Source organism: Protobothrops mucrosquamatus, unplaced genomic scaffold (assembly GCF_001527695.2).
Source record: "Protobothrops mucrosquamatus isolate PMUCROS unplaced genomic scaffold, P.Mucros_1.0 scaffold54, whole genome shotgun sequence".
Taxonomy (NCBI): Eukaryota; Metazoa; Chordata; class Lepidosauria; order Squamata; family Viperidae; genus Protobothrops; species Protobothrops mucrosquamatus.
The window spans coordinates 302,966-330,851 of NW_015386435.1; the positions used below are offsets into that span (position 1 = coordinate 302,966).

General features: G+C 38.1%; 1 protein-coding gene across 1 annotated transcript in view; it reads left to right on the forward strand.

Annotated features, from left to right (window-relative positions):
* SLC25A12 (solute carrier family 25 member 12) overlaps positions 1–27,886 on the forward strand; it is a 54,164-nt gene that overhangs the window by 19,932 nt on the left and 6,346 nt on the right. The window contains exons 6-15 of the mRNA XM_015811864.1: positions 2,687–2,833; positions 4,083–4,221; positions 5,513–5,606; positions 6,543–6,627; positions 11,639–11,723; positions 14,273–14,431; positions 15,891–15,943; positions 16,219–16,299; positions 24,846–24,986; positions 27,568–27,706. Of these exons, the coding sequence (XP_015667350.1) occupies positions 2,687–2,833; positions 4,083–4,221; positions 5,513–5,606; positions 6,543–6,627; positions 11,639–11,723; positions 14,273–14,431; positions 15,891–15,943; positions 16,219–16,299; positions 24,846–24,986; positions 27,568–27,706 (1,123 nt within the window). The remainder of the gene's footprint in view (positions 1–2,686; positions 2,834–4,082; positions 4,222–5,512; positions 5,607–6,542; positions 6,628–11,638; positions 11,724–14,272; positions 14,432–15,890; positions 15,944–16,218; positions 16,300–24,845; positions 24,987–27,567; positions 27,707–27,886) is intronic.

A 27,886-nucleotide genomic window follows, 5' to 3' on the forward strand; every position in this document is an offset into this window, starting at 1 on the left:
TGGCCTTCTTCTTTTGCCAAGTAGCTTTCCAAGTTAATATATTTTGCTTGCCAGGAAGTTCCTGTGAATATTGTTGGGAGTGAGGAGGACAAATTGCATAGGATATGTGCTTTTTGTCTCCCAAACTCTAATGATTATCCTGGCAGTTCTATAGTCCATTTGGTTAAATCTTCTTTCTTGTCCTCAGGTTTATTTTGACTTCCTGACAAATAAAGTATCTTTTCCATTTTTATTGTTATGGCAAAATCTTGTAGATTTTTTCCTGTTTGTGTTAAGATGTAATTCTCTTCATTTGTAGCTCCGCTGTTTAAATCATTTTCTTCTAGTTTGTATTCTATTATCTGATTTGTTTGTTCATTCTTTATCATTTTCTGGGAGTTTTTTGATTGTAAGTTTAGATTGGAGATCTGCTTGTTTATGTCATCAAAGTTGTTTTTGGTCTCCTCGTGGTTTAAATCCATTGTCATTTGTATCTGTCATAGCATTGCATTCATTTCCTCCTGGCAAGTATTTGTCTTGTCTTGGAATACTGCTTCTGGAGGTTTCTGATATTCCAGGCTAGATCTTTCATGAGTAGATATTAGATGTGGTTTCCTGTCATTTTTTGATAAGTATACAATATCCATATTGTCTCCCCCCTCCAAATAATCTTTCATCAGTGCCATAGTCTCTATGATTAGTCTTCTCAAACCAGCCAATCTCAGAATCCAAACAACCCAATCTTATATAGTTCTTATCTTTATATATGGTTTTTGTAATCCAATGTGTTTCCAATTGTCAAGGTATCAGTGAAAGCAGTATTTTATAACAGTTTTTCTATTCAGGTGTCAGTTATCAACCAGTCAGAATTGTAATCCACCTTGAGTCCTTCCTGTAAATTCCGCCCTGAGAGATTAGCCAAGAGTCAAAGTTTTTATTTTTTAAAAATAATTCTTGGGCTTAAACAGCAGTTGGGATATTTCTTTTTCTGCAGACAATTTTGAATCTTATGGCTGGCTCAGTATGTTTTCTTTCTTTGTTCCCAGCTGTCTTTTTGAGAATTATTAAAATTCAAGGGAACAGATTATTCTTTGTTTCTGGGCATCTTGCCAATTTCTGAATCAGTCTTGTTGATGTTCTATACTCTGATTCTCCACTAGATGTCAGTAGTTGTTAGTTTTCCAGCTTTTTCAAACAAAAAATTATTATTATTTATATATATAATTTCATCAGGACCCTTTAGGGTGTAAAATCTTAACAAGTTTCTTAGTTTCTAGATTTATCCAGACTGTAGTATTATAAATTTCATTTCAATATATTTCTTTCCCCCTTAAAAGTTAGTTCACTGCTTCCATCTATGGAGGAGTGGGGGTGTAGTTCCCTCCTTTACTTTCGGAGGATTTCTTACTTTGGGGATTTTTTCCAAGGACTCAGTTACAAAATAGAAGAGAGAAGATCGATACTCTCACCAATTCCAAACACGCTGTTCACTGCTTTCTAGATCATGCTCTTGGACTTTGGCTGCAAGTAGCTTGGGCTAGACATTGGTGTGCAGCTAGCCTTTCTCCTGTCAGGTTAAAGGGCTTCCCCCGGATCGAAAGGATCGACTGCCATCCTTCTGTGATTGCCAGAGTGCCCCTCTTTCTTCATCGCCTCTCCAGGGCGACTTTTGACCCATTTAGGGTCCCCTGGCAGGGCAAAACTAGCCGTGGGGAGTGGAGCTCTGCAAATCCTGCGGCTGTGTGCTATGGCACAAAATGGAAGTCTCCACCATTGTAGCAATTTTTAGTAGAGGTGTCTAAAAATACAGGTGGTGATGTTAGATGCAAACTGTTCTGCTGATGCATTTAGTTGTGTTCTGGCAGGGACTAAGTGTTTTTATGGTACCCTAATCCAAAAAACTTTACAATTATTTCCACATCATGATCCATGTGAGAAACTCACTGTTGTGGCTGCATATTGATCTGATGTCTTTTTTTTATGAGCATTGAGTTTAACATGCTTAATTTGTCATGTGCATGTTTAAGAGTTTTAGACCACTTATCAGAGTGATAGGAGGGGAAGAAAAACACTACAGTAAGTGATTTTGCATAATCAGTCTTTTGGCTACTTAGATATATCTTTAATGGTTTGCTTTGTTTGAAGTATTTGACATTTTGTATAGGAAATGTATAAAGAATTCACATCTGGACAAACTATGCCCAGAAAAAAAATGAATTCTGCAAAATTTATAAATCAGGTCACTTTGCAAAGGATTGCTTATTATTGTGCAATATTTTCAGCGGTCAATCAATATCTTTGAGAAAAACCTTTTTAAGGAACTTGAAACTATATTTCTAGAAAAATATAGAAATTTGTTCCATTAGTTTCTGAGGCTTTACTAGGAATTATTCAAAGCCAGTCTCACCCACATGTGGACTAGAAACGTGGATTAGAAAATATGAATAGGCTGAGGAAGGCTTGCCAATCTCATTGCAGATTTGAATTATTCAAGGTTGTTAATAGTCTTGCTATCCTTACAACATGACAACAAATGATGAACTCCATACGTGTAGCTTTCTTCTGTTAGCTTTAGTGGTACTTTTTTGAAGAATGCAAGGATGCAGTTGCCAAAGGAAAGATGGATTCAGTGGGGATTCTATGCATTATTCACATAGGTTTTCAGAGTAAGATTTACCAAGCGTTATCCCTTATAATATGATTTTAGGAGCTGCAATCAGAACACGCAAGGCAAGCATTTGCGCTGAAAGACAAAAACAAATCTGGCTTGATCACCGGCCTGGATTTCAGCGAGATCATGGTTACTATCCGTCCACACATGCTTACTCCTTTTGTGGAAGAAAACCTAGTTTCAGTAAGTAGCCGTCAATCTCTGGATCAGCTGTTGCTCAGATTGTAATCTTTGTCTCTGAAAATAGAGAGGAATCTGTCACTGATGCAACATTGTTTTAGCCCTACTAGGATTGTTTTAATGAGGTCATCTTAACAATGCTGACACCCATTTGCAGAACCAGAAAATAGGAGAATGGTAATTCTTCCAGTACTTGGTGGTGGATGAATCAATTATTTCAGTTAGAATTTGGTACAATTAAAATAAAGCTAGCATTTTAGAGTCTTCCGTTGTTTTTGAAGTGTTAATACCCCTATGAAATGTGAAAGCTGGTATATAATTTCACTATTAAAATTGTTTCATTTAAAAATTTTCAGACTTGGGATCAATCATCCATCCAAATCCTCTTCTTCATATTTCTTAACATATGTTTGTATGGCTGTTATGACAACTGTTATGTTAAAACGTCATCAGTTAACATCAGACCATTGAGCTGAAGACTAGCACATTTAAACTGGAAAGGAAGTTCAATGACTTTCTAGATATTTTTGAAGAACCCCTCCCATTTACCAAGCTGACTGAGTGGAATGGATGGGTGCTGGACTTTTCTGGGAATACAAAAGTTCCACACATTCTCCAAACTGGTCTAAATGTTAATGTCATGCTCAAAGGATCAGAGCCATAGGTTGAATTGTAGCTCAGAAATATTTATTGTTAGTGCCTGTACATAGGAATCTAGCCAACTAAAAGTCAGCACTAAATTGGTGCTAGAAAAGGGCCAAAGGAATTCAAGGGGGTCTGGACTTGGGTTTCTTGTGGCAATGCAAGGATTCTAAACTGATGATCGGTTTAACTCCGCCCTCCAGCTCTGCCTGCCCTTCTGCTATAGTTAAGGATTAAAGAACTTTTTCCTCACTATTCTGCATATGTAATACAGAGATATTCTTGGAGCACAATAATATGCAGATGTATTCTGCACCCTCTGAGAGTTGGTTTAGATATCTATTCCAATTTTTAATTATTCAAGAATTTGGGGGTGAGGGCTTTCATTTGCCCAGTTTTCAGTGGCAAAAATTCCTTTAATTGGAACTCCTTGTATATCTTAGCACTTTCTAGGTCTGTTAATAAATATGTAAATCTATGAAATTTGCTTTTGTCACAGTATTTCTAGTCTTTTCATTCCCTGCTTATTTGGGAATTGACATGTAGGGAGGAATCCTAAAAGTCATGACTATTTTCTCCATGTGACTTACTGCGTTTTGCTTTCTTCAAGGCTGCAGGTGGATCTGTCTCTCATCAAGTCAGCTTTTCCTATTTTAATGCTTTTAATGCTCTGCTGAACAACATGGAACTTGTTCGAAAGATATACAGTCTCCTAGCAGGCACTAGAAAAGATGTAGAAGTTACAAAAGGTAAAGGAGTCAATTTCATTATTTTTTAGATTACTAATACTTAATGTTATATAGGAAACAAAGCTGGAGCATCCTATCTTTGACTCCAAACCCCTGAGGTCAGGGATGGTGAGTAAATAGTCTCCCAACCAAACTGTAAGACTCCTGTAGAGTTTTACTGGAGTGGGCATTCCCAAATTTTTGGCCTTTTATGTTTTTGGAGAAAGATGGGGATGGGATTAAGATAATCAACTTTCTGTTAATGCAGAAAGATCTCTAACTGAGATGCCAAAGAGGCAAATCAAGGTTGTACAGGGACTGCACTTGATTTGACGGCTGCACCCCAAACAGTTAGTGTGTCTGGCAGAATAAAGTTCCATCTTTAAGTATTTTAAGTTGGCTGGAACTTTGGGAAACACTTTGGGGTTGCATACAAGTTTGAGAGATGATACAGATCTTTTGGGCCTCAGTTAGGCTCCTAAGCATCTTTAGAATTTTCACAACTGTCTATTGTTTGTTTTTGTTTTGTTTTTGCAAGACTTGGGAGGGTTATGGGTACTATTTAACTCACCCTTAACCCTACCAAATACCAGGCTGAAAATGACTGTCTCCTTTCGGTGATGTCATAATGTTGTTGGTTAAATCCTGGGCATGCTTCTTTGAAAGCTTTCTTATTGTAGGATAATGTCTGGCTGCTACAAATTTTGACACCTGACAAGTTTCCTTCCTTTGTCCTTGAAGGACAATCTCAACTGACTTTTATGCAAGCCAAAGCCAAATGTTAAATAATACTGCATGCTACTAGATAGAAAGTTCCACATTTGTATTTTTAGAATGAAGGGATGTGAAACCTAAATGAATTTGATTGTTTCAGATATTCTGTGAGACTTCTTTTTAAACTTGTGCTTCCTATTTTTGCCACATGGCACTTAGTATAGTATACCTGAATGGGATTACATTATATTCTTTTCTTTCTCTGAGTGAGTCGAGATCCTGTCTCTTTGGCAGTGCTAGTTTTCTGCTTCTGAATATTGTAAACCACTGAGTCAGTTTTATTCAGAGTTTCAAGACTGCCCTTTTGTAAAGGATTCAATGCTTATTTGGTTGACTCATTTTGTGAATTTTGTACTTGATGTATAAATTTGTATGCCAAATGGTAAAGATCAAGCTTTCCCAATCTGATAGCCTCTAGATGTGCTTGAAGGACAATTCCAAGAATTTCTAAGCAATAAAGGCTAGATTGTGCATTAAAAATAATGAATAATGAATAATTGATTCTTTCTCTCTCTTTTTGTAAATATTTTGAAAACAGAGGAATTCTCTCAGTCTGCCATCAAATTTGGACAAGTTACACCTCTGGAAATTGATATTCTCTACCAACTGGCTGACTTGTATAATGCTACTGGGTAATCTTGAACTTTTTTTAAAAAGAAAATAGAATGGTAGTACAGAATGGTGAAATGTTGAGAAGTTGGATGTCAGCCAGAGTACATGTAATTTGGCAAGAGAACAAGAATACACAAGAACACACCTAGTTTCCTACTTCCTTCCCCCATGTTAAAGGAGAACAATATGGATATTCAGTCTGTGTTCTGATTCATTTACATTACATGCATAAAAAATTGAACCTTTACTATCCCCCAAACTCTTTTTTGCTGGCAATTTGTTTTCTTTTGTAAACCAGCTGTTTGATTGTCTAATATTAAAAATTATAGATCTGATGTCCCACTGTATTCTTCACAACACTTTCCCCCAACTTTATACTGTTCAGATATTTTATGCTACACAATTGGCCAAAGACTATACTGGTTGGGAATTATGGAAGAAATATAGGAATCAGGTTGAGAGATAGCTTTACGGCATAGTCAACATCTTGTGTAGTATCCTTGATATCACAGAACAGAGGAACTGGATTTTGCACCATCTTGTAAGACTTTGTGGAAAGTTGTTGAATTTTGAGAGATTTTTAGGGTTTCTATGGCCATGTCTGAGAACAGGCACCACAAGTTTAATACAGAATATTTATACCTTTCGCTAAGTAGGGGATACTTCAACATAGGCTTCCATGTTTTGGTATATAGCCATGGCAAATTAGTCATTGAGAGAGAACTTTAGTCAGATTGGAATTATAATTTTTTTTAGTTATGAATTACAGGCAATAAATGCATATCTTAATATTGCTATCATATAAGAGGCTCTCTATATAGAAAAGACAGATAGATAAAAGGAAACTCTTATATATCATTGAAGTAATGCTTTTCTGAGTGCTGGAATGAATATATTGTAGTTCTTATTTACAATTCTCTTTAACAGTGATCTCTTTTCCATGCACTTGTATGTAGACGATTGACACTGGCAGATATTGAGAGAATTGCACCCTTGGCTGAAGGAGCCCTACCTTACAATCTGGCAGAACTACAGAGACAGGTAGGTGATCTCAGAGAAAAGCTAAGTCTTTCAATTCCAATAAATGGTTGGAAGTTAAGACTCCTGAGATTAAGTTAAACATCTTCTCATTTAAAGACTTATGTGACATTTGTATTGATGTTTGTTGAAAAAGTGCACATTTCACTGATTCACAAGTCTCTGGTGTTTTTCCCCCAAAAAAATGTCTCAACTTACCTACTGAAATGTTTTTCATAGTGATAATAATAATAATAATAATAATAATAATAATAATAATAATAATAATAATAATAATAATAATAATAATAATAATAATAGGGGCTGACTGAAGTGGTGGATGGTGTAAGCAAAACTGATGCCTCTGATCCATTCTTTTAAGGAGCTCTCTAAACAATTCTTCTACTAGTCTTAATTTTTTTTTAAAGAACTTGGAGGTGTGGTAACTGCCTACAGGGGGATGTAGACAACTCTCTGGGGATGAAAGTGCCTCTAAGTCCCAAACCCAAATTTTCAAGGAAGTTGCTCTTTATCATAAAAATAAGCAATTGTGTTTCTGACCTCTGACAACTGTGCACACAAAAGCTTGTGTTTTTATATTTCTTAAAACCAATATTTCCTAATAAAAGAAATACCTCGGAGATGATCATTTAAAAGGAATAAATCTCAGTGCTCGCAGTATATAATCAAACTGCCAGAGTGTGATTTGTTCTGGAAGAAAACACAGGCTAGTGGAATTATTTTTATGAGTCTGTGTTATGCCAATTTCTCTGTTTGTAAATGACTGCATTATCTATTTGTGTTAAAACTCATTTTCAAAATTAACTTGCCTCTAATATTTCAGTATATTTCTTTTGTTGGCCAATAATGCCATTCAATTATTATACTTTAACAATCAACATATGAAAGATTTGTTAGACTAATTATCATGGAGATTGACCAGGACAATTTAGTTAGACTGTCTTATTGAATTTTACTTAGGTTGCTTGCTGGCTTTTTTTTTACAAAAAAAACTTGTTGCCATAGCAATGCTACACGTTTATTATTTAAAGTTGATTGTGGGAAAACACCGCTTAAATTGGTTGTATTAAAATGAATAGAAATGTATGTTCTGTGTTCTACTTGTCCTTTTGAGATGAAAAATTATATAAAAATTTGGTGTCTGTATTATTTTACTGAATTCAGTAAAAGATTCAACATGGCTTGGCTCTGACTCAGGATGCTTTAATGTAAATGCTGCTAATGGACAGATCATATTGAGATTTATTTTGATTATGTTTGCTTTATTCACCTCTTTTAATATTGCACTTTTAAAAGCAATATTAAATGGAAATTTGGAAATTCAGCTTGCCAATTCCTCCTATAAAAGTAATACATATTGGGATTCCTGATAATGAAATAATGTGTAATTTCCACTAAAACCTTTAAAACAACTGCATAAGGCCATTGTCTTAATAAACCGCTACCATATTACTTTTGCTCCATACCATCACAGTGTAAAGGTATATTGCTAAGAAGCAGTTTTTATTAGGTTCATACTTGTAATATCAGGAAAATATTTTTGTTTTAAATACGAAAGATGAAAAGATACAGGGAACAGATGAAAAAGGTAGTTTCAAAGCAAATTTACATCGTTTCAAAATGCTGAAAATCCCAGTATTGTACCCTAGAAAGGTGCATATATCACTGTAAATCCTATTCACAACTGAGGGGTTCAGAGGAGTGCAAACATATGGGGGAGCTGATCAATGTGACTATTCACATTTAAGCTTTCCCCTCACCTCCACCCATCCAGTTTTACTCTAGCATTGAATATCCATTTTTGAGGTTTATTTTTCTGCTCTGGGTCCTTCTGCCTAAACAAATTATCTCTACCAAGCCACAAAGGACATTGATGGAAACAATACGGGTTGATAACTAAAGGCAGGAAATATGTCTGGATACCCTTTGAAATTATTATATTGAACTTTCTCCATTAACAGGTCACTCTGGAAGCAGCCAGTAGATAGTCAGAAAAGGACTAACATCATCTCTGTTGTCTGTAGGAAGAATACCTAATGCGAGAATGTAGAGATTACAATTAATACTTCCAATGAATGAGTAGGTAAAATGCAGTCTTTTGCCATTTATGCAAAATCAACACATTTAAGAACCAAAAAAAAAAACAAGACAAAGAAGTGATCCGTTTTCATTATTTTTTATAGAATTCATTTGATACAAATGCACCAAACATTTAGTGAAGAGGGAATTAATTCTGCTTTGTGGAGTGACGTACCTCTGGACAACATGGCTTCGGTTCATGGCTTAGCCATTTACTGTCCTTATTTTGAGATCTTCTTCTCTGAGAGACATGTGGTTGCAAAGGACCCTTTCTGAGTTCTCTGCTATATTGCTATTGGATTTGATCTTAAATATATTCTTGCTGAAAATAAAACCGGATAAGGAAAGTTAGATGTTCGTCCCCTTCTTCGCTTGTTCTTGCTAGAAGGAGTTGCATTGGATTTGAACCATAGAGTCACCCAAAAGCTAGGGATGGACCGAGGATTTATAGTCATGTTAACCAATGGAGGCAGAGCCCCCAAGTCTAATTATGACTGAATTGCAGTAGGCAGCAGAGACATCATCATTCAGAGTTTCCCAGTGTGGCCTGGGGTTGCTAGAAACTGCAATCTCAAGTTGATATGGAATGAACCCCAGCATATTTCTGCTGTACCAATAAAGGAGGTTATTTGTATTATTTGTTGTTTGTGATTAGCACTGATGGTGTTACCTAGTTAGGTAATGAAACATCTTCAAGAAAACAATCAAGCTCAGAGAGCACCAAGGACCCTTCATTTCTGCTGTGTTCTGCCTTTTTCAGGAAAGACCCATGTGCGGGCTTTATGTCAGTGTCATAGCATTCCTGGCTGCTTCTTGGATAGGCCCAGGCTGCAATGCAAGGGGGAGCAGGCCTTGTGGAGGACCTCTGTTCTGAGGCACACCATCTGCACTCTGTGGAATGGCTTTTGGACAAAAAAATAGGGAGCAGGATGCAGTCTGAATCTGCCTATCCATGATGAATTCTCCACTTTTTTATTAACTTACTCTTTCTGCCTATTTTACACACAAAAAAAGAATAGGAGCTAGTCTTTTTATCACATTGGCTGCTGATATGATCACTGGAAAAATGTCTTTGTCTTGCTGCTTAATATCCATGGGCGGGTGCTTTGTGGAGAGATGCTTGTGACAGTCATTTTCCTATTTATAAATATTCATGCTCTGAAAGCCATAGCATTAATTTTACTAATTTGCATCTTCTGTCTGAATGCAGGCAATCCATGGGATGTAGTAAGCATCTTCATAAATAGGTTGCAAGTTATATTTCCATCAGAAGAAAAAAGAGTATCTGCATTGTTATAACTTCTTATTGCCTGAATAGTGAGTAGCCTTAGGAATAGAGGCTGCACTGAGAACAAGGATGAGGTGGAGAAAGCTGCAGCTGAAAGGGGAAATCATTTAGGGTTTCCTCTTCCTTTCCATTGTTGTAAAGATTGTTGGTTCCCAGCCACTAATTCTAAATACTTTGGATTTATTTTGAACAGGCCCAAAGAGCTATTGAAGTGAGCCAAGGTTTTGGTAGGAAAAGAGTATGGCATATATTTTGTTTTTGATTTCTGTCGTTGCATGCCTTTTCTCCAGACCAGTGCTTCTCAAGCTTGGTGACTTTAAAATAGGTGGCCTTCAATTCTCAGAATTCACCAGTCAGCATGAAGTCCACCTATCTTAAAGATACCCAGGTTGAGAAATGCTGCTTTACATGATGGCCCTCAATTTCATTCCCAGAACCACTACCTGTGAGAGTGATTGGGCTAAGGAAGGGTGACTTTAGACCTTTAGAACAGGAAGTTTCCGTGGCTGAGGATGGATTTGAACTTGGATCTCACTGCTCCAAGTCTAGCCTCTTAACCCACTTCTTTACGTTGATTCTTCATTTCTCAGTGTTCTTCGTATGTTCATTGTAACTTAAGTAGCTTATAGATTACAGTACTTCTTTTCTGGCATATTAGCACAAGTATACATTGTTCCTAACAGGCATCACATTTGCTTTGAATCCAGATGATTGCTTAGAGTCTTCCTGCTTGAAAGAGTGGCCCCTCCAGTGAGGCAAATGGTCTACTTTCCTTGTGGAGTGGCTGTCGGGTGTAGGAATTCTACACAAGTATCATAGCATATGGGAGGTCTTGAGATGAAGACTTTGCTACTGATAGTATCATGTGAGATCTTGAATTCTTTCCTTAGGAATACCAAGGGTTTAACTCAGCTTGAATGTAAAAGGATGCGCGGTATCCAGAAGTTTATGTTCACACATTCCTTGACTGTTGTCAACCATTAAACTGTTGAGAGACTTTTTTTTCACAAAATAGATGACTAAGATTATCACAGGAAGGGGGAACAAACCTGTTTGGAAGGATCTTTATTTGTTGTTTTCATCAGAGCCTATATTTAAAAAGACCTTCTTTTGAACCAAATTTGATTTAATGTTGATCAGACTGTCGTCTATAATAGGGGTGTCAAACTGCCGGCCCGCAGGCCGGACGTGTCACACAGAAGCCGCGCCCACCCCACTGCCGGCAATGGCAAAACAGTCCCGATACATTGCACGACATCACGTGACATCGCGAGTTTGACATGTCTGGTTTATAACATGTATTTCATTTTTCTTTTACAAAATAGCAGCTGGAGTAGAGCAAATTTTAGAGCAAGAACTATTTTAACTATGTGCCTGTTTCTTAACCCCAACCAGGATTATATCTCTGAAAGATACTACTTTTGCCATGAAAAAATACAGCTGTGCTTGAATGCTGTATCTTAAAAGAAAGGCAATTATTTCAGTGGATTTTTAAAAAAATATATTTACCATTGCTCAAGCTTTAGCCGTGAATTAGTTTTTGACCAATTTCGTATATGACTCTTATTTACCTTTGCCTTCTTCTTTCCCCCACTCCTTCCTTCTTTGCTCTCTCTGTTTCTGTCCCGTTCTCTTCTTCACACACAGAAATCTTACGGTAATCAGGGCAGGCCTATCTGGCTCCAGGTAGCTGAGTCAGCTTACAGATTCACTTTGGGCTCAATTGCTGGAGGTAAGTAACATGTGACTGTGAATGTTTCAAGACAGGACTGTTGTAATATTATCTGGCTAGTGTAGTTGTAGATCTGTTGAGACAGAGTTGGTTGTTCCCCCAGGTTGGTAAAAGTATAAATAGCAATAGCATTTAGACCTATATACCGCTTCACAGTGCTTTACAGCTTTCTCTAAGCAGTTTACAGAGTCAGCATATTGGCCTCAACAATCTGGGTCCTCATTTTAGCAACCTTGGAAGGATGGAAAGCTGAATCAACCTTGAGCCGGTCAGGATCGAACTCCAGGATGTGCAATGCAGAGTTTGCCTGCAATACCGCATTCTAACCACTGCGCCACTACTGCTCTAAACAGAAGTCTAAATTGTTCTTTCTTTCGTTTCCTTTCTTTCTTTTTTAATGTATCAAGACTGTTGCTTTAGTAGATCTGGCTCCTGACTGTTTTTGAAGCCAAACTTGCGGAATGACTTAAGGAATCTTCTCAGGTGCAGTTTCAGATTCATTTTTAAATTAAATTTTGGTAGAACTGCTACTCGATTTTCAAAAGGGAAAACGTGGCATCTTAATCTCTTATTATAAAAAAGTATTTGCGATAGTTATGATTAGTTATTAGCTCGCTTCCCAAAAGGACACTGTAAAATACACCTACGTATGCAAAACACTGTCACCCTCCAGAGTTTGTTCTGTAGATTTTTAAAAAATAGGCTGAACAATTGGAAATTTCAGCTAATTTTTCAAACAACTGGAACATGGAAGAAGATCCCACCTCCTGTCCTGCACATCCCTATCCCTTCCCTCCCCATCTTTTAATTATAATTTGTACTTTTATTGTTATTAAACTTACTGATGTTTATGATTTTATTGCTTTTATATATAAGCCATTCAGAGTTGCCTTGTAGCGAGACGGGTGGCAAACTAATTCAATAAATAAATAAACTTTCCATATGGTTGTTGCTGTGTTTGTTGTTACAGCAAGGGGTGGGGAGAAATGGTCACATAATTTGAAGATTGATTAATTAATTAATTAATCAATCAATCTGATGGCTCCTCCAGATTTAATGCTGCAGAGGAAGTAAATTGACACAGCTAATAAGAGAGATGGAAGCCTGACAACATCCTGGGAATTTAGTGGCATCATTTCAATCCCCATTATAGGTACAAAAGCCACACGTGGAGGCCCCAAATCTTCAAAAACAGTATTTATTTATTCAACTTATATGCCACCCATCTCACTATCTGAAGTGATTCTGAGTGATTTACAGAGCTTACAGACTTACAAATGTAAAAGCATTAAAATTAGCAACAATTCAATGAAGACTAAAGATCAAAAGCATGAAGAGTACGGGCATGGGCTTTTTTATCTATCACTCCACCAATCTCCTCCAGCAAAAACCACCCCCCCCAGTGGGGTCCCAAGCCAACTTGGAAGCCAGGTTTAAGGCCTCTCTTGAAAGGTCAAAAGGGTGATTGTGGATCTCACCTCCAGTGACAAGACGTTCCAGATTTGGGATACTTGTTCAAAGATATACAAATGTACCACTTAAACCTTTCCTTCTGTTCAATCATATCTGATTCTCAGAGAGTGCCTGGACAAGTCCCTGTAGTTTTCTTGGCAAGGGTTTTTTTTCCAGAAGTGGTTTGCCATTGCCTCATTGAGAGAAAGCGACTGGCCCAAGATAATCCAATTGGCTTTGTGACTAGGGCGGGGATAGAACTCAAGGTCTCCTGGTTTCTAGGCTGATGTCTTAACCACTACGCCAAACTGGGTCTCTAATTTTTTAGAAAGTAAGAAATGTGGTCAAATACTTGTCCTTCTTCAGGAAGTAAAGCCAGAGTTTCCATCTGCTCTTCCCTCCCACTTTTTCCTTTTATATTTGTATTAGTAAGAGCAAACAACCAAAACACATTAAGGCTAGTGCAATAAATTAATATATGCATTACGGTGATTTAAAAAAATCTTAGGGGAAAAACAGAAATAAAAAGAAGGAAGAAAAAAGGAATCCATATAATATTAACATCAAATGACTTCCATCTGACCTGAGAATTTTTCTCCAAAACAGAAATGTCTCTATACAAAATTAGAAAATAGAAGCAAATTCTTTTCTCTGCCATGTCACAAGTTTAAGGAACAAAGCTTAATTTGGTCTGAGATATGGCACCTGAACCTCATTTTAATGTCAGATCTCAGCAGCAACATGAAATAGAAAATGTGAATATTTACCTGAATCTAAAATGTTTAGGATTATAGTTCAGAAGCAGATTTCAGAAACAGCCAGTTCACTTTCTGCTCTCCTAAATGTTCCCTGTTTTTTTCCCCTTGGATTTTCTTCTTGGTTCAGAAGAACCTCCCATAACCGGATGCTCTCCAGAGATTTTTGGGGTGTTGGGATTTGTAGTTTTAAAGAGCTGGATACTAGGTGGAGAAAGGCTGGCATAATTACAGTCACCTAAGGTCGTAGGTGAATATCAGCGGTGACCTATTTTTGTGGGCGTGCACAATGAGAAATCAAAAGTATTAAGCCGACGTCCTTTTTTTGGTTGTTCTTCTCAGCTGTGGGAGCTACTGCTGTGTATCCTATTGACTTGGTAAAGACTCGCATGCAGAACCAGCGCTCCACTGGCTCGGTGGTAGGAGAGCTGATGTACAAAAACAGCTTCGATTGTTTTAAGAAGGTTTTGCGCTATGAAGGCTTTTTTGGCCTTTACAGAGGTAAGGGAGCAATGGGTGTGCTTCAAATTTGCCTGCAGGGGATTTGAAGGGCATCACGGTCCTCATCTTGTATGCTCTAAATTCGGAAGACCTTGTCTCCTGAAATGAAGAGAGCTCCCACTGGGCTGGGGAGGCAGCTCAGTGTCTAGATCAGTGTTTCTCAACCTTGACAATTTTAAGGCATGAGGACTTCAACTCCCAGAGTTGAAGTCCACATGCCTTAAAATTGTCAAGGTTGAGAAACACTGGTCTAGATATTGGTGCTTATTCTGAAGTTAGGAGATGAACCTATAGTTGGAATGGAGCAATAGATGCCACCTATTTTAATGGGCTCGGACCTTTTGCAAAGATTGCAAATCACTGAGCGGCCGTGACATTTGTATATACCCTCATCACTAAACAACTGTAGAAACTGATTTATGAGTGGGTGGGAGCATGAGCAACATAGCTTTTTTTTTTTTTTTGGCCAGGTGTCCTCTATTTGTAAATAGTACCCTTTTTGTAAAGTACACATTGTAGAATGTTAGTCAACGGTGGCCAAAAAAATCAAATGGAGTCTGGTCCCACATTTTATTAAAAGGCATTGTGTGTGTGTGTGTGTGTGTGTGTGTGTGTGTGAGCTACAGCTCATTTCCTCAGATGTCCTCTCAAATGATGACAGGAACTCATAAAAACCTTATGACTTTTAATACATTGTATTGGTCTGTGAAGGTACTGTAGCAAACATGCAAAGTTCTAAAACGTAATAGGTTTTGTTCATGGAAGATGCTTCCTGCCTCTTCCTATTTACAGTCCCAAATTGGACAAAATAACTTCATCTGAGCAGATCTCTGCTGGTTTGAAGCTTTCCCAATCCCCCAATCTCTCATTGTTCAGTGTAGCAAAGGGATGCCAGGGATTGTATATAATGGCTTCTGGTTCCCAGGATTCAAGCCCCCACCATTGTCACCTGATGAATTAGTTACAGGAAAGGATGTTGTCTGGTTGTGATTATAATGCTGCTTTGTTCAAGCATCTTCAGGCTCACTATGGTTCCTGTCTTATTTCCGAGCCAAAAAAAGCCATGATTTGATGGGAATGAATGAAGTCCCCCAAAAATTGATTGCCAATTGATCAAACTAACAAGGAGTCTTTTTGTGTGGAGAAGAGGATTGTAATGTATACTGAGAACATATTGCAAAAACAATTTGGGAATCCTTTGGCAGCAGTGCAGTTGATTTCAGCAGGAATTGATGCTCATGAAAATAGATTATCAAACTGCTCACCTACAAACAATAGACTTGCAATATGTAGTACAGTGAGAATTAAAAAAAAGTCATATCAACATATTTGTGAAGATAATTGTCCATGGAAGTTCTTCATGTGGAAGTGAATGGATTAGTATTGAAAAACCAAATGTTTGTGCTATCTATGTATGTCTAGGTACAGTGATTGTGATAAATCTTTTTTATTTATACAGGGTTACTTCCACAGCTGATTGGTGTTGCTCCAGAAAAAGCCATAAAGCTTACAGTAAGTCTGTTAAAGATCAACCAAACCCTTTCCCCTTTTCTTTTTAGAAAGATTTATGGTATATATACACATTTATTCAGAAGTTTAATTCATTGGGGCTTACACTTCTGCAATACACATGCAGAAATTTCCCAAATATTGTAATCTATCTTTGAAAGGAATTGCTTTTGATTTTCAGGTCTTCTTAATGTATTAAATTGCAAGTGAAAACTATGGGAAGTAAAAATTATGGGAAGCGGCATAATAGTATAAAATGTATGTTTTTTTTAAATTAGGTCAATGACTTTGTCAGAGATAAATTCACTGAGAGAGATGGTTCCATTCCAATGCTCGCAGAGATCCTCGCAGGAGGCTGTGTAAGTACTACCGTTGTAGAAAGGATACCGCTGTCTGCTCTCTGTTTGTATTACAGTGACAGCTTAATTCAGTTATTAACTAAGTCAAGAGAAGAACTGCTAGAGTTTCAAGGTGAGAATGTACCAATCAGCATTTCCTATTGATGCTACAATTATGTTTAAATAGGATAGGTTCTAGTCCAGGGGTGTCAAACTGCTGGCCCGCGGGCCAGACGTGCCACATGGAAGCTGCACCCACCCCATTGCCGGCAATGGCAAAACCGGCCCGATACGTTGCACGAAGTCACGTGACGTAGCAAGTTTGACATGCCTCTTCTAGTCATTCATGGACTATTTTTATGCAACAGAGTTAATACTGCTTCAGCCATCGTGCATTTGCTATAATAAATACTACTTGCTTTCAAAGGGTAGTAAGTCTGGCTAGCTAGTGCCTGCAGGAAATCTGAAAATGCTTTCTATTGTAGAGTAATATTGTAATGCATTCTACATAGGGCTGCCCTTGGAGAGTATTTAGAAGTTTCAACCGGTACAGAATGCAGCAGTGTGAGCAGTTATGTGTGTTCCTAGGATAGTACATATTATACTTCTACCCTGCAAGCCTTGTGGGTTGCCAGTTTGCTTCCAAGTCCAATTCAAGGTGCTGATTTTAACTTTTAAAGTCCTTCATGGACAGGACTGTGTCATCTGAGGGATGCCTCTCTCAGATTATACCAGCCCAGCCCACTAGATCCAGAAAAGAGGGACATGCTGCAGATACCATCTGCCAGGGTCCTATATTTGGTGGGTCCCAGATGGCAGACCTTCTTTGCTGTGAAACATTCTTCACCCCACCCTACCCCAGACATTAGATGGGCTTCAACCTGTTTAATGTTCTGGAAGTCCCTCAAGACCTAGTTAGGCTATCAAGAGTCCCAGGAACCATAGACTTGTTTAGATGAGTCCCTTATTGAAGTAGCTATACTCACCCTCCCTCTCTACATATATTTAGTTTTAATCATCTCCATTTTTAATGGTGATTTTTCTATTCTTTTTTTAATTTTAATTTTATTCAAATACAAATAATACAAACATAGTACATATAAGTCCAAATAAAAAACAGTATAAAAATACAAATACTACAGTGCACCCACCCCCCTGGAAACATTTTTATTACCTATATTTCTTCTCATATAACAACTAACAATATATAATATATTTCAATTGTGCCCTTATCCCCTCCAAAACAGCATATATTCTTGAGCAGGTTAATTCCCTTTGCCTTCCACCAAGACTGTTTTTATAAAATCATCCCATATTTCATTATAATTATTTACTTTAATCATCCCTTTTTTAAATTTAATTTCTGTTGTTAATTTATCATTTATTGCCATATTCCATATTTCATTATACCACTCATTTCTTTGAATAACCCAATTCCGTCTCCAATATTTAACCATCACTAATCTAGCTGCCATTATCAAATTTACAATCAATTCCTTTTTTGCTTCATTTATATCTTGTTTTTCCACCAGTAGCAGTAATGCAATCCTCGGTGACATATCTAAATTTACCTTCAAAAGTTCTCTAATTTCCCTAAACACCATGTCCCATATTTTTTTGTGCGGTATCACAATCCCACCACATATGTTTATATGTTCCAATCTCTTTCTCGCACATCCAGCAAATATTTGTATATTTAACATCTATTTGATTTAATTTACGTGGTGTTAGGTACCACCTCCATATCACTTTATATCCATTTTCCTTAACTCTAACTGACATATTCTTATATATTCTTCTGTTCCAAATATTTTTCCAATCTTTATCGTTTATTTCTCCTAAATCTGTTTCCCAGATTAATTTTCAACCTTTTGCCTGATCTTCTGGTTTAGTTAATATTCTGTATATTTTCCCAATTCTTCCTTTACCTATATATTCTTCATTTTCCTCACTTTCTTTTATAATCATTTCAAATTTTGTTAACTGTCTATCTTTCACCTCAAATTTTTCTTCCATTTTTATCCATTTCTCTAACTGTATTAAATTCAACCAATTTAATTTATTATCTGATAAAACATTCTTTAATTGTATTATATTCTTTGATTTTTCTATTCTTAACGTGTGTTTGTATATATGTATTCTTTTTTACTTATTGTACACTGCCAAGAGTCACTTCTTATGAGATGGGCAGCTATATAAATTTGATTAATAAATAAATTTGATTAATAAATAAACTTGGGGTATGGATAATAGCTATATTTATACAGCTTTTACTGCAGAAAGAAGATTAATCGAAGCATCTGTTCCTGTACATGTTTGGTTTCCAGGGTTTATTTTCTCAAGAAGAATTGACAGTTTTATTGTCAACAAGGGACATGCGCTGACTTTTATGTCCTCTGCGTCTTTCCCATTACCCCACTAAAATCTGGGTAGTTGAGAGAATCACAAAGGTTGGAGACTTTTGTCTGAATATATCACTATTAACTCCATGATTGTTCTACAATTAAGACAAACTGGACAAATAATTAGAATCAAATCAGATTATAGCTTGACCTGAACATTCTACAACTTTTGAAGATATGTAATTAAAGCAGGTTTCCCAATGATCGGCAGGTTGTAGACCACACACATATAGACAAACACATATGCATGATTTAAAATACTGCATAAAGCAATATCTTTCTCTGAGTAGTTGGGGAAAGTATACAAATAGGCCACTGCTGATAGTGAGACTTTCATTTCTATAACCTACAACAATTTTGTTTTGGCTGAGCAGTAATTTGTACCATAGCAATTAATGTGCAAATGAGAATGGTTTTATGATGGCAGATTTCAAAAGGAGCAGCAACAACAAAAAGTGATTTAAACCAAAAGAAATACAGTAGTATAAAATAAACATTAAAACCCTAGGAACTTTCTTACGTTAATATTAACATATTTGAAGTTCATATCCTTTTCTGTAATAATAGGGAGTGAAAATATTTGATGCCATGTTTTTAGCCTTTAACTTTTTTTAGCCATGCTTTCCCTGACAGAAGTTCTTGAGGAGCAGCCACAAACAACTATTGGTGAAAGATTTTCTAAGTTGGATGGGAAAGACTTTTAAACATACATACTTAACTCAGTCCTACTGAAATCTGTAGGAGATGCAAGTATTTTAGTTTATTGTGGTTTTTATCATTTATCAGTAACTTTCCAGTGGGACAAGATTTTCCCAGCAGGTTGCAGAACATTTTAACATCAGCCGTGAACTTTATCTGGCATTTATTTCTTCAAATGTGCATTACAAAAGTGCCCAGCTTTTGCTTGTTATTTGAAATATTTGGTGGGACTGTATCCTATACAATTGCTAAGTACAACCTCTGTATCTTTAAAAACCTGGATAGTGGTTGTCAAACGTGGCCTCTTTCATCACCACAGAATGAAAGAATTAATTGGTGACATGGATGTGTTGCCCCTTCCAAGTATCTTAGAGATAGTTAACTCACTGAGGGTTTCATGTAGCCACTGTATTAACTTCTACTTGAGCAGGATGGACTTATACTGCTTTGGCTTGTTATCTAAATTTTGGATGAAAAAGCTGTTGACCTTTGCCAGCTGCAAATTCAAGAAGACAGCCTTGAAGTAACACTGCTTTTTGTTTTTCCTGATTATGAGTGGCAGTTCTGTTGATACTTCAGTCTTTTAATTGTCCACTTGTAAATCTAAATTTGGGGAAAGAGAACAAGCAAGCTGTCTTTCATTACTATGAGAGAATCTCCATCTGTTCTGGAAGGCCCATTGAACGTCTCTGCCATATATGCCGGAATCCTTTCCATGCTGCAGATAAAAGTCTTTCCAAGCTCAGCACATCTGCTAACCCTTTCCCCTTTTGTAATTCTGCTCTAACAACTGGGCACATTGCTGAGGGTAATGGGGGAAGGGAAGGTCTGCTGGGGTTGTGTGAAGAAATCTGCGCAGTTAAAAGCGGTGTAATTTTTATGGAAATATATGCACATTTAAATTAGACTGGGTTCATATTTTAAAAAAAACAGCTTAAAGATGTTTTCAGGTATGCATTCATTAGGATATTTCCCCCCCTGCTGTGCCTTGTGTTCAGTCACAAATGTTAGCAATTTCATTTTTTGTAATGAAATCTGATAATCAAGGCTCCTAAGTTAATATCATTTTGTACCACAATATGATTCACACTTAGCAAAGCCTGTATTAAGCATGTTCTCCATTCCTTCCACCATAATTTGCCATAATTTGCAAACCTGGGAATGGATTATAAATCCAGCGAAAAAGTTTAAGATATTTCTTAGTTCTCTCTCCCTTTAGCAGATATGCTGAGCTTGGAATTGCTTTTATCTGATTATGGCATCCTGTATGGAAAACATGAAGTAACATCTTCCCTGTTACCAGTTTAATGTTCTCTCCTGGCACTTAAATGGCGGAAGGGAGAAATCAAAAAGTTGCAATAGATAGATGATATCTATCTATATCTATATATCCATATATGCATATATCTATATATCTATATCTATAATCTATATCTATCTATATCTATATCTATCTATATCTATCTATCTATATAATCTATATCTATCTATCTATATAATCTATATCTAGACAGACAGACAGATAGAGAGATAGATAGATAGATAGATAAGAGATAGATAGATAGATAGATAAGAGATAGATAGATAGATAGATAGATAGATAGATAGATAGATAGATAGATAGATAGATAGATAGATAGACGTGTGTGTGTATGTGTGTGCGCATATTTGATCTATAGCTGGTAATAGACAAAGTTGGGCAGGGTATCCTACTTTATATTTAAAAAAATGCTCTGCAAGGATATATACCTATGTTTACATGTATCTATGTGCAGTATGCAGTTTACTTATTAATAAAAGCATAAATTACCATATTATAGCAGCTAATGGGATGATCGGCAGTAAAAAAAAAACACAGCTAAAACACATATAAGGTTATATTCAATGGGTTCACTTAAGCTAAAACATAATGTGTGTTTTTTTTAAATTTGGTTCAGCACCATGGGTGAAGGGGCGGGCAAGGGAAGATTTTTTTAAACATTAAAAAAAAATGTCTGAGTTTCGAAATTCGGAAAGCCTCACAAGACATGCAGACAAGTAGCTGCAAAGATTTTTGCCTATTCCAAACAACTTGACTCTGCCCTGAAATGTTTCCTTGTCCCTTTTTTTACTTGAGCCTCTAAAAAAGAGAGAGGGACTTCAGGGCTTGGGGGAGACAGTGGATATAAAAGCCTTGGCTTTGCCCGGGCAGAGACTGGGGAGCACCTAGAAGCCTTGGAAGGAAGTCTGTATTAAGGGGTTCCTTCCTGTGCAGGGAAAATATGTTATCCTGGGATGGTCTGTGCTGAACAGCAGCAACAGCAGCAGCAGTAGCAGCAGAGGAGCGGCTGGGAACAGGCCCCCCACTGTCCACCCTCCTGTCTCTTGTGGCTGGTGCCTCGGGGGTGGAATTGGAAAGGGCAAGAGGTCTCCTGTTGCAGGGTCACTGCTGCGTTTCCTTCAGCCTCTGGCATGTCGAGAAGTGTCTATGGTGGATCTCAGGCGGCATCTCCTCTCATAACCTTTGCTGTCAGTTCCAGTTCTTTGTCATTTGTTCCTCATGGAGACTTTATTTTTCACGACACGGAGGTTAACTAAGGAAGGCCGGATTGTTCATATGCCTGAGCGGTATGAATAACCTCCATTCAGAACTGAGTTTGTCATGTTCAGCCTTAAAAGTTGTCTGTCAAGTTTAGGAGTTGTGTTTCATGCGAAAATAGTGAGGTTTAGGCTAGGCATAGGATAGAGAAAGTCCCATTTGAAAGGGGCGGTTTATTTCTGAAGTTATTTACTTCATACTTGCTTTCTATTACGGACCTCAAGCAGGGGCTATAGACTTCCTAGGCAGTTTTTAATTCAAGCATTGGCAGGAGCCATATCTTATCATGCTGAGACCAATATGGCATATTATTCCAGTGCCCATAGTGTGAATAATATAGACTAGCAACAGTTTAAACGGATGACTGTCCGTTTATACAGGCCAGCTCTTATTCCTGCTGGATCAGGGGATATGGGGAAGACAGAAAAATTACAGAATATTTTTAGGAAGGAAAAATAATTTAAAAAAAAAAAACAAGAAAGAGGCAAAAACCCAAAAATAAAACACAAAGTGAATAGGCAGGAATTTACAGGCCTCGCAGAATTAAATAAGGCTGTATTTGATAGGTAAGAATTTTCAGTTCATTAATTTTACATAACTAAGCATCTTGTTTTAAAAACTGCAGGTCATTGTTAAAATTAGTTAATCTACATATATGTATAAGAATATATGTTAATCTACATATGCATGTATAAGAATATATGTATAAATAAAATGACAATAATCAGAGGTAAAGAATTACAGTAATTTCTGTCTGATCAGTGAAAGATTCTTATTGAACAGATCCTAGTTCTACAAAAGTGCCATTTGTTTTGCCTCTCAAACAATCTTCAATGTAAAAAAGTTGAGAAATGTTTTCAATCAGAACAGAAAAATGCTTACTAATTGTGGCCAACTAGAACACCACAAGTTTTAAGCTGGTGAATACATTTCAGAAAATAACAAAAGGCTTTATTAAAGCCTTTCTGTTTTGCCAGAAGTGAATCTTATCAAGGGAGAGCCTAAACATATCTCATCCTGGTCTGTTTCTGTGCTTCTGAAGCAAAACTGTCATATTAAATCTTCCTGTAAAATTTGAAATGCAGCTTTGTGGGCGTCTTGACTCAAAATGCACAACTTATGAGGAATAGCTCATGCAGCAACATCTTGCAAAGGATAATGCTTTGTTCTACTAATGAAATATTAAAAAAAAAACCTTGACAGCTGTTAAATTTGTGTCATGTACAGACTAGAAAAATTGGTAAAGTGTGTTTGTTTCTGTCTGTATCTACCCCTCCTCCCTACACATACAGACATTTCTGTTTTTTATTGTAACAGATGTGGTGATGGAGATGCACCCATTATTCACTATTAAACAGTGAATTTCCAGGGAAAATGGTAAAAAGCTTCACAGGCAAACCTAAGAGCCATGCCACTTATTTAAAATAACAAAATGTCATCTTGATTCAGCTCATCATTAGCTACCAAGTGGATTGGTTAGATACTGGGGAAAAAGTCAAGCTACACTTTTACCATCTTCATCTTCCATTTGTCATGGCAACTACAGAACAGGCAATGCTGGTAGATCAGTTTTGCAGTGAAGCCTGCTGTGATACCTTCTTCCATGCCATGGGTTCCAGAGGGTTGAGGAAACCTCCATGGCAGATTTGGAAAAGTCCAAAGCAAGTCCACTCATATGACCTTGGATGATGCCTGAGAGAGATGAGTGTGTTTTAAATATGACAAATAACCATCCGATATTTTGAAGCACTGTATCAAGAATTTGGTATGTCCTGGAGATGGTTTTTGTGTCCAGCTCCAGAAGGACAGAAAGTTGACATTGGGCTATTCTGCAAGTGGTGGGGCAAGGTTAGGATGCAGTAGTGCAAACTAACTCTGCCCAAAGCCAAGATGTTCGATCCTGAACAGCTCAAGTTTAACTCAGCCTTCCATTCTTCTGAGACCAGTAAAATGAGGACCCAGATTGTTGGGGGCAGTATGCTGACCTGTAAATCGCTTAGACAGGGCTGTAAAGCACTGTGAAGCAGTATATAAGTCTAAGTGCTATTGCTATTCTCCTTTGTGGGGAGTGGTATTAGCACAGAGGTGGAATACTGGAATATCAAAATCTCACTTAGCGATTGTGTGCTTGCTCAACACTAGCTGTGATTGCTTCTGCATCCTTGTTTCCTGGCACTAAAAGAGAAGTTGGCATTATCTAGCAAACTGCCCACTGGAATAGCTGGTAAGCCACATGTCTAATGTTTCCCCTCTTCCCCACTCCAGGGACTGAATATGGTCTGCTGCATGTAGAGCCCACAGGCTTGGCTTGCTACCCTTATTAAGCCTGTGATCCAGCCGATACACCGCTGCTTACTCCCTGCCTTGGGCTTATCTTCAATATTATATGTATACCTGCTGGCTGGAGAACGAAAGCCCACAATTGACAAGATGGAGAAACCCCGTTACAGATTGAAAGAACTCCCACTAATGCAATTCATATCGTTCTAGTTACTGTTAATTTAATTTATAATGCGGTGACCAATTTAGCTTTTGCAATTTTATCAACTTGTTGCACTGTTGATTTGGGATAAATCAGCTGGAATAACTAAATCGTGTAAATGCTGCTGCAGGTTAATGGAACCAATTCTTTAAAATAAAAAAACAGGGATCTGAGATGTAGATGGATTTTTTTCCTCTTTCCTGTTTGTCCTGCAAAATTAGCCTGATCCTGAATTATAGACTCTCATCCAAGTTAACAAGGTACACGATATTCCTAGCCACTTCCTCCTAGTGTATTTGACAGAATCCGTTGCATCTAAAAGCTCAGGCTTGGCTGCTTGGTGGGCAGTAGCTGACCTTGGGAAGAAGCTGAGCTGAGCTGAACTGCCTTTTTTACGGTTTTGCAGGCAGGAGGTTCACAAGTCATCTTCACGAACCCACTGGAGATTGTCAAGATTCGCTTGCAGGTAGCAGGAGAAATCACCACTGGACCCAGAGTTAGCGCCCTCACCGTTCTGAAGGACTTGGGGCTTTTTGGTCTGTATAAGGTATATTCTTTATTGGTTTTGCTTCTTCACTCTCTTATCATATGCCAGAGAGCCTGTTGACAGTAAAGAAACAATTCTCTCTCTCCCCCCCTGCAAAGAAACCTTCATATGTGATGGGGTATAGGGCAGTGATGGCGAACCTTTTAGAGACCGAGTGCCCAAAAACTAGCCCCGCCCTGCTCCCCCACCCTCGTCCTGCCTGCTCCGCCCCCACCCCGCCCCTGCCCACCTGCAGGGCAAACTTACCGCCTCCATGGCCTGCCGCAGATCACCCAGGCAGCCCAGCAGTGCCATGGTGGCCATGCCCTCCGCCCAGGCCCCGCAGCATCAGCTGCCATGTCCTTGGCTGCGCTGCTCCGCATGGGCTGTGCTTTGGGGTGACTCTCCCCCGGGGGGGGCTGCTGGTGAGGAGGGGGCCGCAGGGGGAGGCGGGGCTGGGGTGATGGCATGCGTGCCCACAGAGAGGTCCCTGAGTGCCATTCTGGCACGCGTGCCATAGGTTCGCCACCACTGGTATAGGGGAATCTTTTCACATTTGAAAAATATTCTCTTTGGGCACAGGGGTCCATTGCCAAAAATCCACCTGTACAGGTAGTCCTCAACTTACGATTTTTTTCAGCCTCAGCCTATCCCCTGAGGCACCATATGCTCCAAATAACAACCACATAACAACCACAACAGGGAGAACTGGGATTACATGGCCAGTTCGCTTAATGACCACAATGCCGTAGGACCATAATTCTGGGCTCGATTGTGGTCGTAAGTTGAGGACTACTTGAATATTGGTGGCCAAAGCCTTTGTGGAAAGTCGTCTCTGCTTTATTCTGTGTGCACTTTCACCCAAAGTTACAGGGATTAAAATACTGCAGACCTGCTGGATATTGGCACTGCTTTGCTGCTTTCCATTTCTGGGTGGGGAAGAAGGGAGGAAAGAAAGAAAGACTCTTCTTGCTTTTATTTTATATTTGTTCTGCAGCCCCAAATTATTTGAACATTTCTGTTGTAGCTGTGCTGTCTCTATTGTTGCGTTCGCAGCGGGCTACTCTCTTTGTCGTAATATGACGACAGGGAAAGGGTAGTAGAATTTAGCAAGATTCCAATCTTTTAGGAGTTAAGTGGCGGGATTTGTCTAGAATGGATTTTGTTAAAAAAGAAAAAAAAATAGCCAGGCCCAAAATGCCCTGCTCTTTCGGAAGATGCTAGTCAAGATTCTTTCCCTGCAGGTCTGCTTATTTCCATCATTGTAAATAAGAGGTAATGGAGCAAAAGCTATTCGTTTTCTTACACTGGGTGAGGTATTCCTTTGCCCTTCACCGGGGCAAGGGGCTAATATGTAAATTCAACAGATAGTAGCAGTTACGGCGCTCTTATAAAATAGAATTCGTTGGTTCTATATAAAATAGAATCTCACATTAGTTCATGGCTTTGTGACAAGAGCACAGGAACATTGCACAGCCACTTCCCTTTCAACTTAAAATTCACGCAGAGACTCTTCTTTTTTTAAGGGCAATTTCAAGCAAGATTTCATTGCAGTTTGCTTTTTTTTTTTTTTTAAGGCAAAGGATGTGAATAATTCCTGTTTTGCTTGCACGTTATCTGAAATGAGGATTGCACAGATTCCCAGATGTGCAGCCTAGCCCTATCAATAGAGGAGAATATTTGTAGCTCAGGATTGAAATGAGGGGTCCTTGATGTTCTCTGAGCTTGTTTTCTTGCAGACATTTCATTACCCAAATTAGATAATATCGTCACTACACTTGATGATGTTACCTAGTTTTAGGTAATGAAATGTCTGCAACAAAACAACCAAGCTCAGAGAGCACCAAGGACCCCTCAGCCTACCCCTTTCTTAATTGACTTAATGGATTTTGAAGAGGACAGATATGGCCATAGATTGAAAAAAATCCAATATGTATTGGCCCAAGCCATCCATAGTTCCTGCTTTGCAGATCTTTCTCCACCAGTTGAGTTTTGGATTTGACTCTAGTGCATCGGAAGAATAATACACAATCAATGTACATGGATGGGATGCGGGTGGTGGTAATTGGAAGATCTCAAGCAGAGTTTTCATCCCAAATGTTCCTGTGTCAAACAGAGCCCATGTTTGGGATGAATGAATGTTGCAAAAGGTAGCCTCTATCTGGCCTATATTGTCCTCCAATTGGTCTTAGAATGGAATTGTTCTTCTCTCATCTTCTATTTCCACCCAACAAATGACCGAAGATCCTTGAGATCTGCCATCTTAGAATACCCTTAAAAGTTATTTTAGCCAAGAAGGTATTCCCGTTCCTTGCCTTGTTTCAACACAATCGAAGCACAAAGCCTTTTTTGGGGGAGGGGGATGTACCATTTTTCTATCTTAGTTGTTTGGAACTTTCTTAGTTCCGCAGGAGGAGACTTAAGATCATTGGGTTGGTTTGCTGTGTCACAAAGTCATTTTTGCCCAACACATTATAGGCACTATAATAATTTGCACTTCCCATATCCACCGTGTGCCCTGTTGCCTTGTGATCAGAGGCAGTGAGAATTCCTCCTGTATGCGTGACTGATTCATTCTTTGTTTCTCTTTTCCACATGACAGGGAGCGAAGGCATGTTTTCTCCGAGACATTCCCTTTTCTGCAATCTATTTTCCTGTCTATGCGCATTGTAAACTGATGCTTGCAGATGAAAATGGCCATGTGGGAGGGCTTAATCTCCTTACAGCTGGTGCTATTGCAGGTAACTTTGTTGAGTAATTGGCAAATAAGTCCACCCCACCCCCCCGCATTCAAATTCTTGGCAACATTTAGTATTCATTAGACCACGTATAGGAAGCTAATATACTATTGTGTTTAACTTAATCCAAATTTGATCACCTTTATCCCTGGTGGGAGGTAGCCTAATTTTGATGATGGCTAA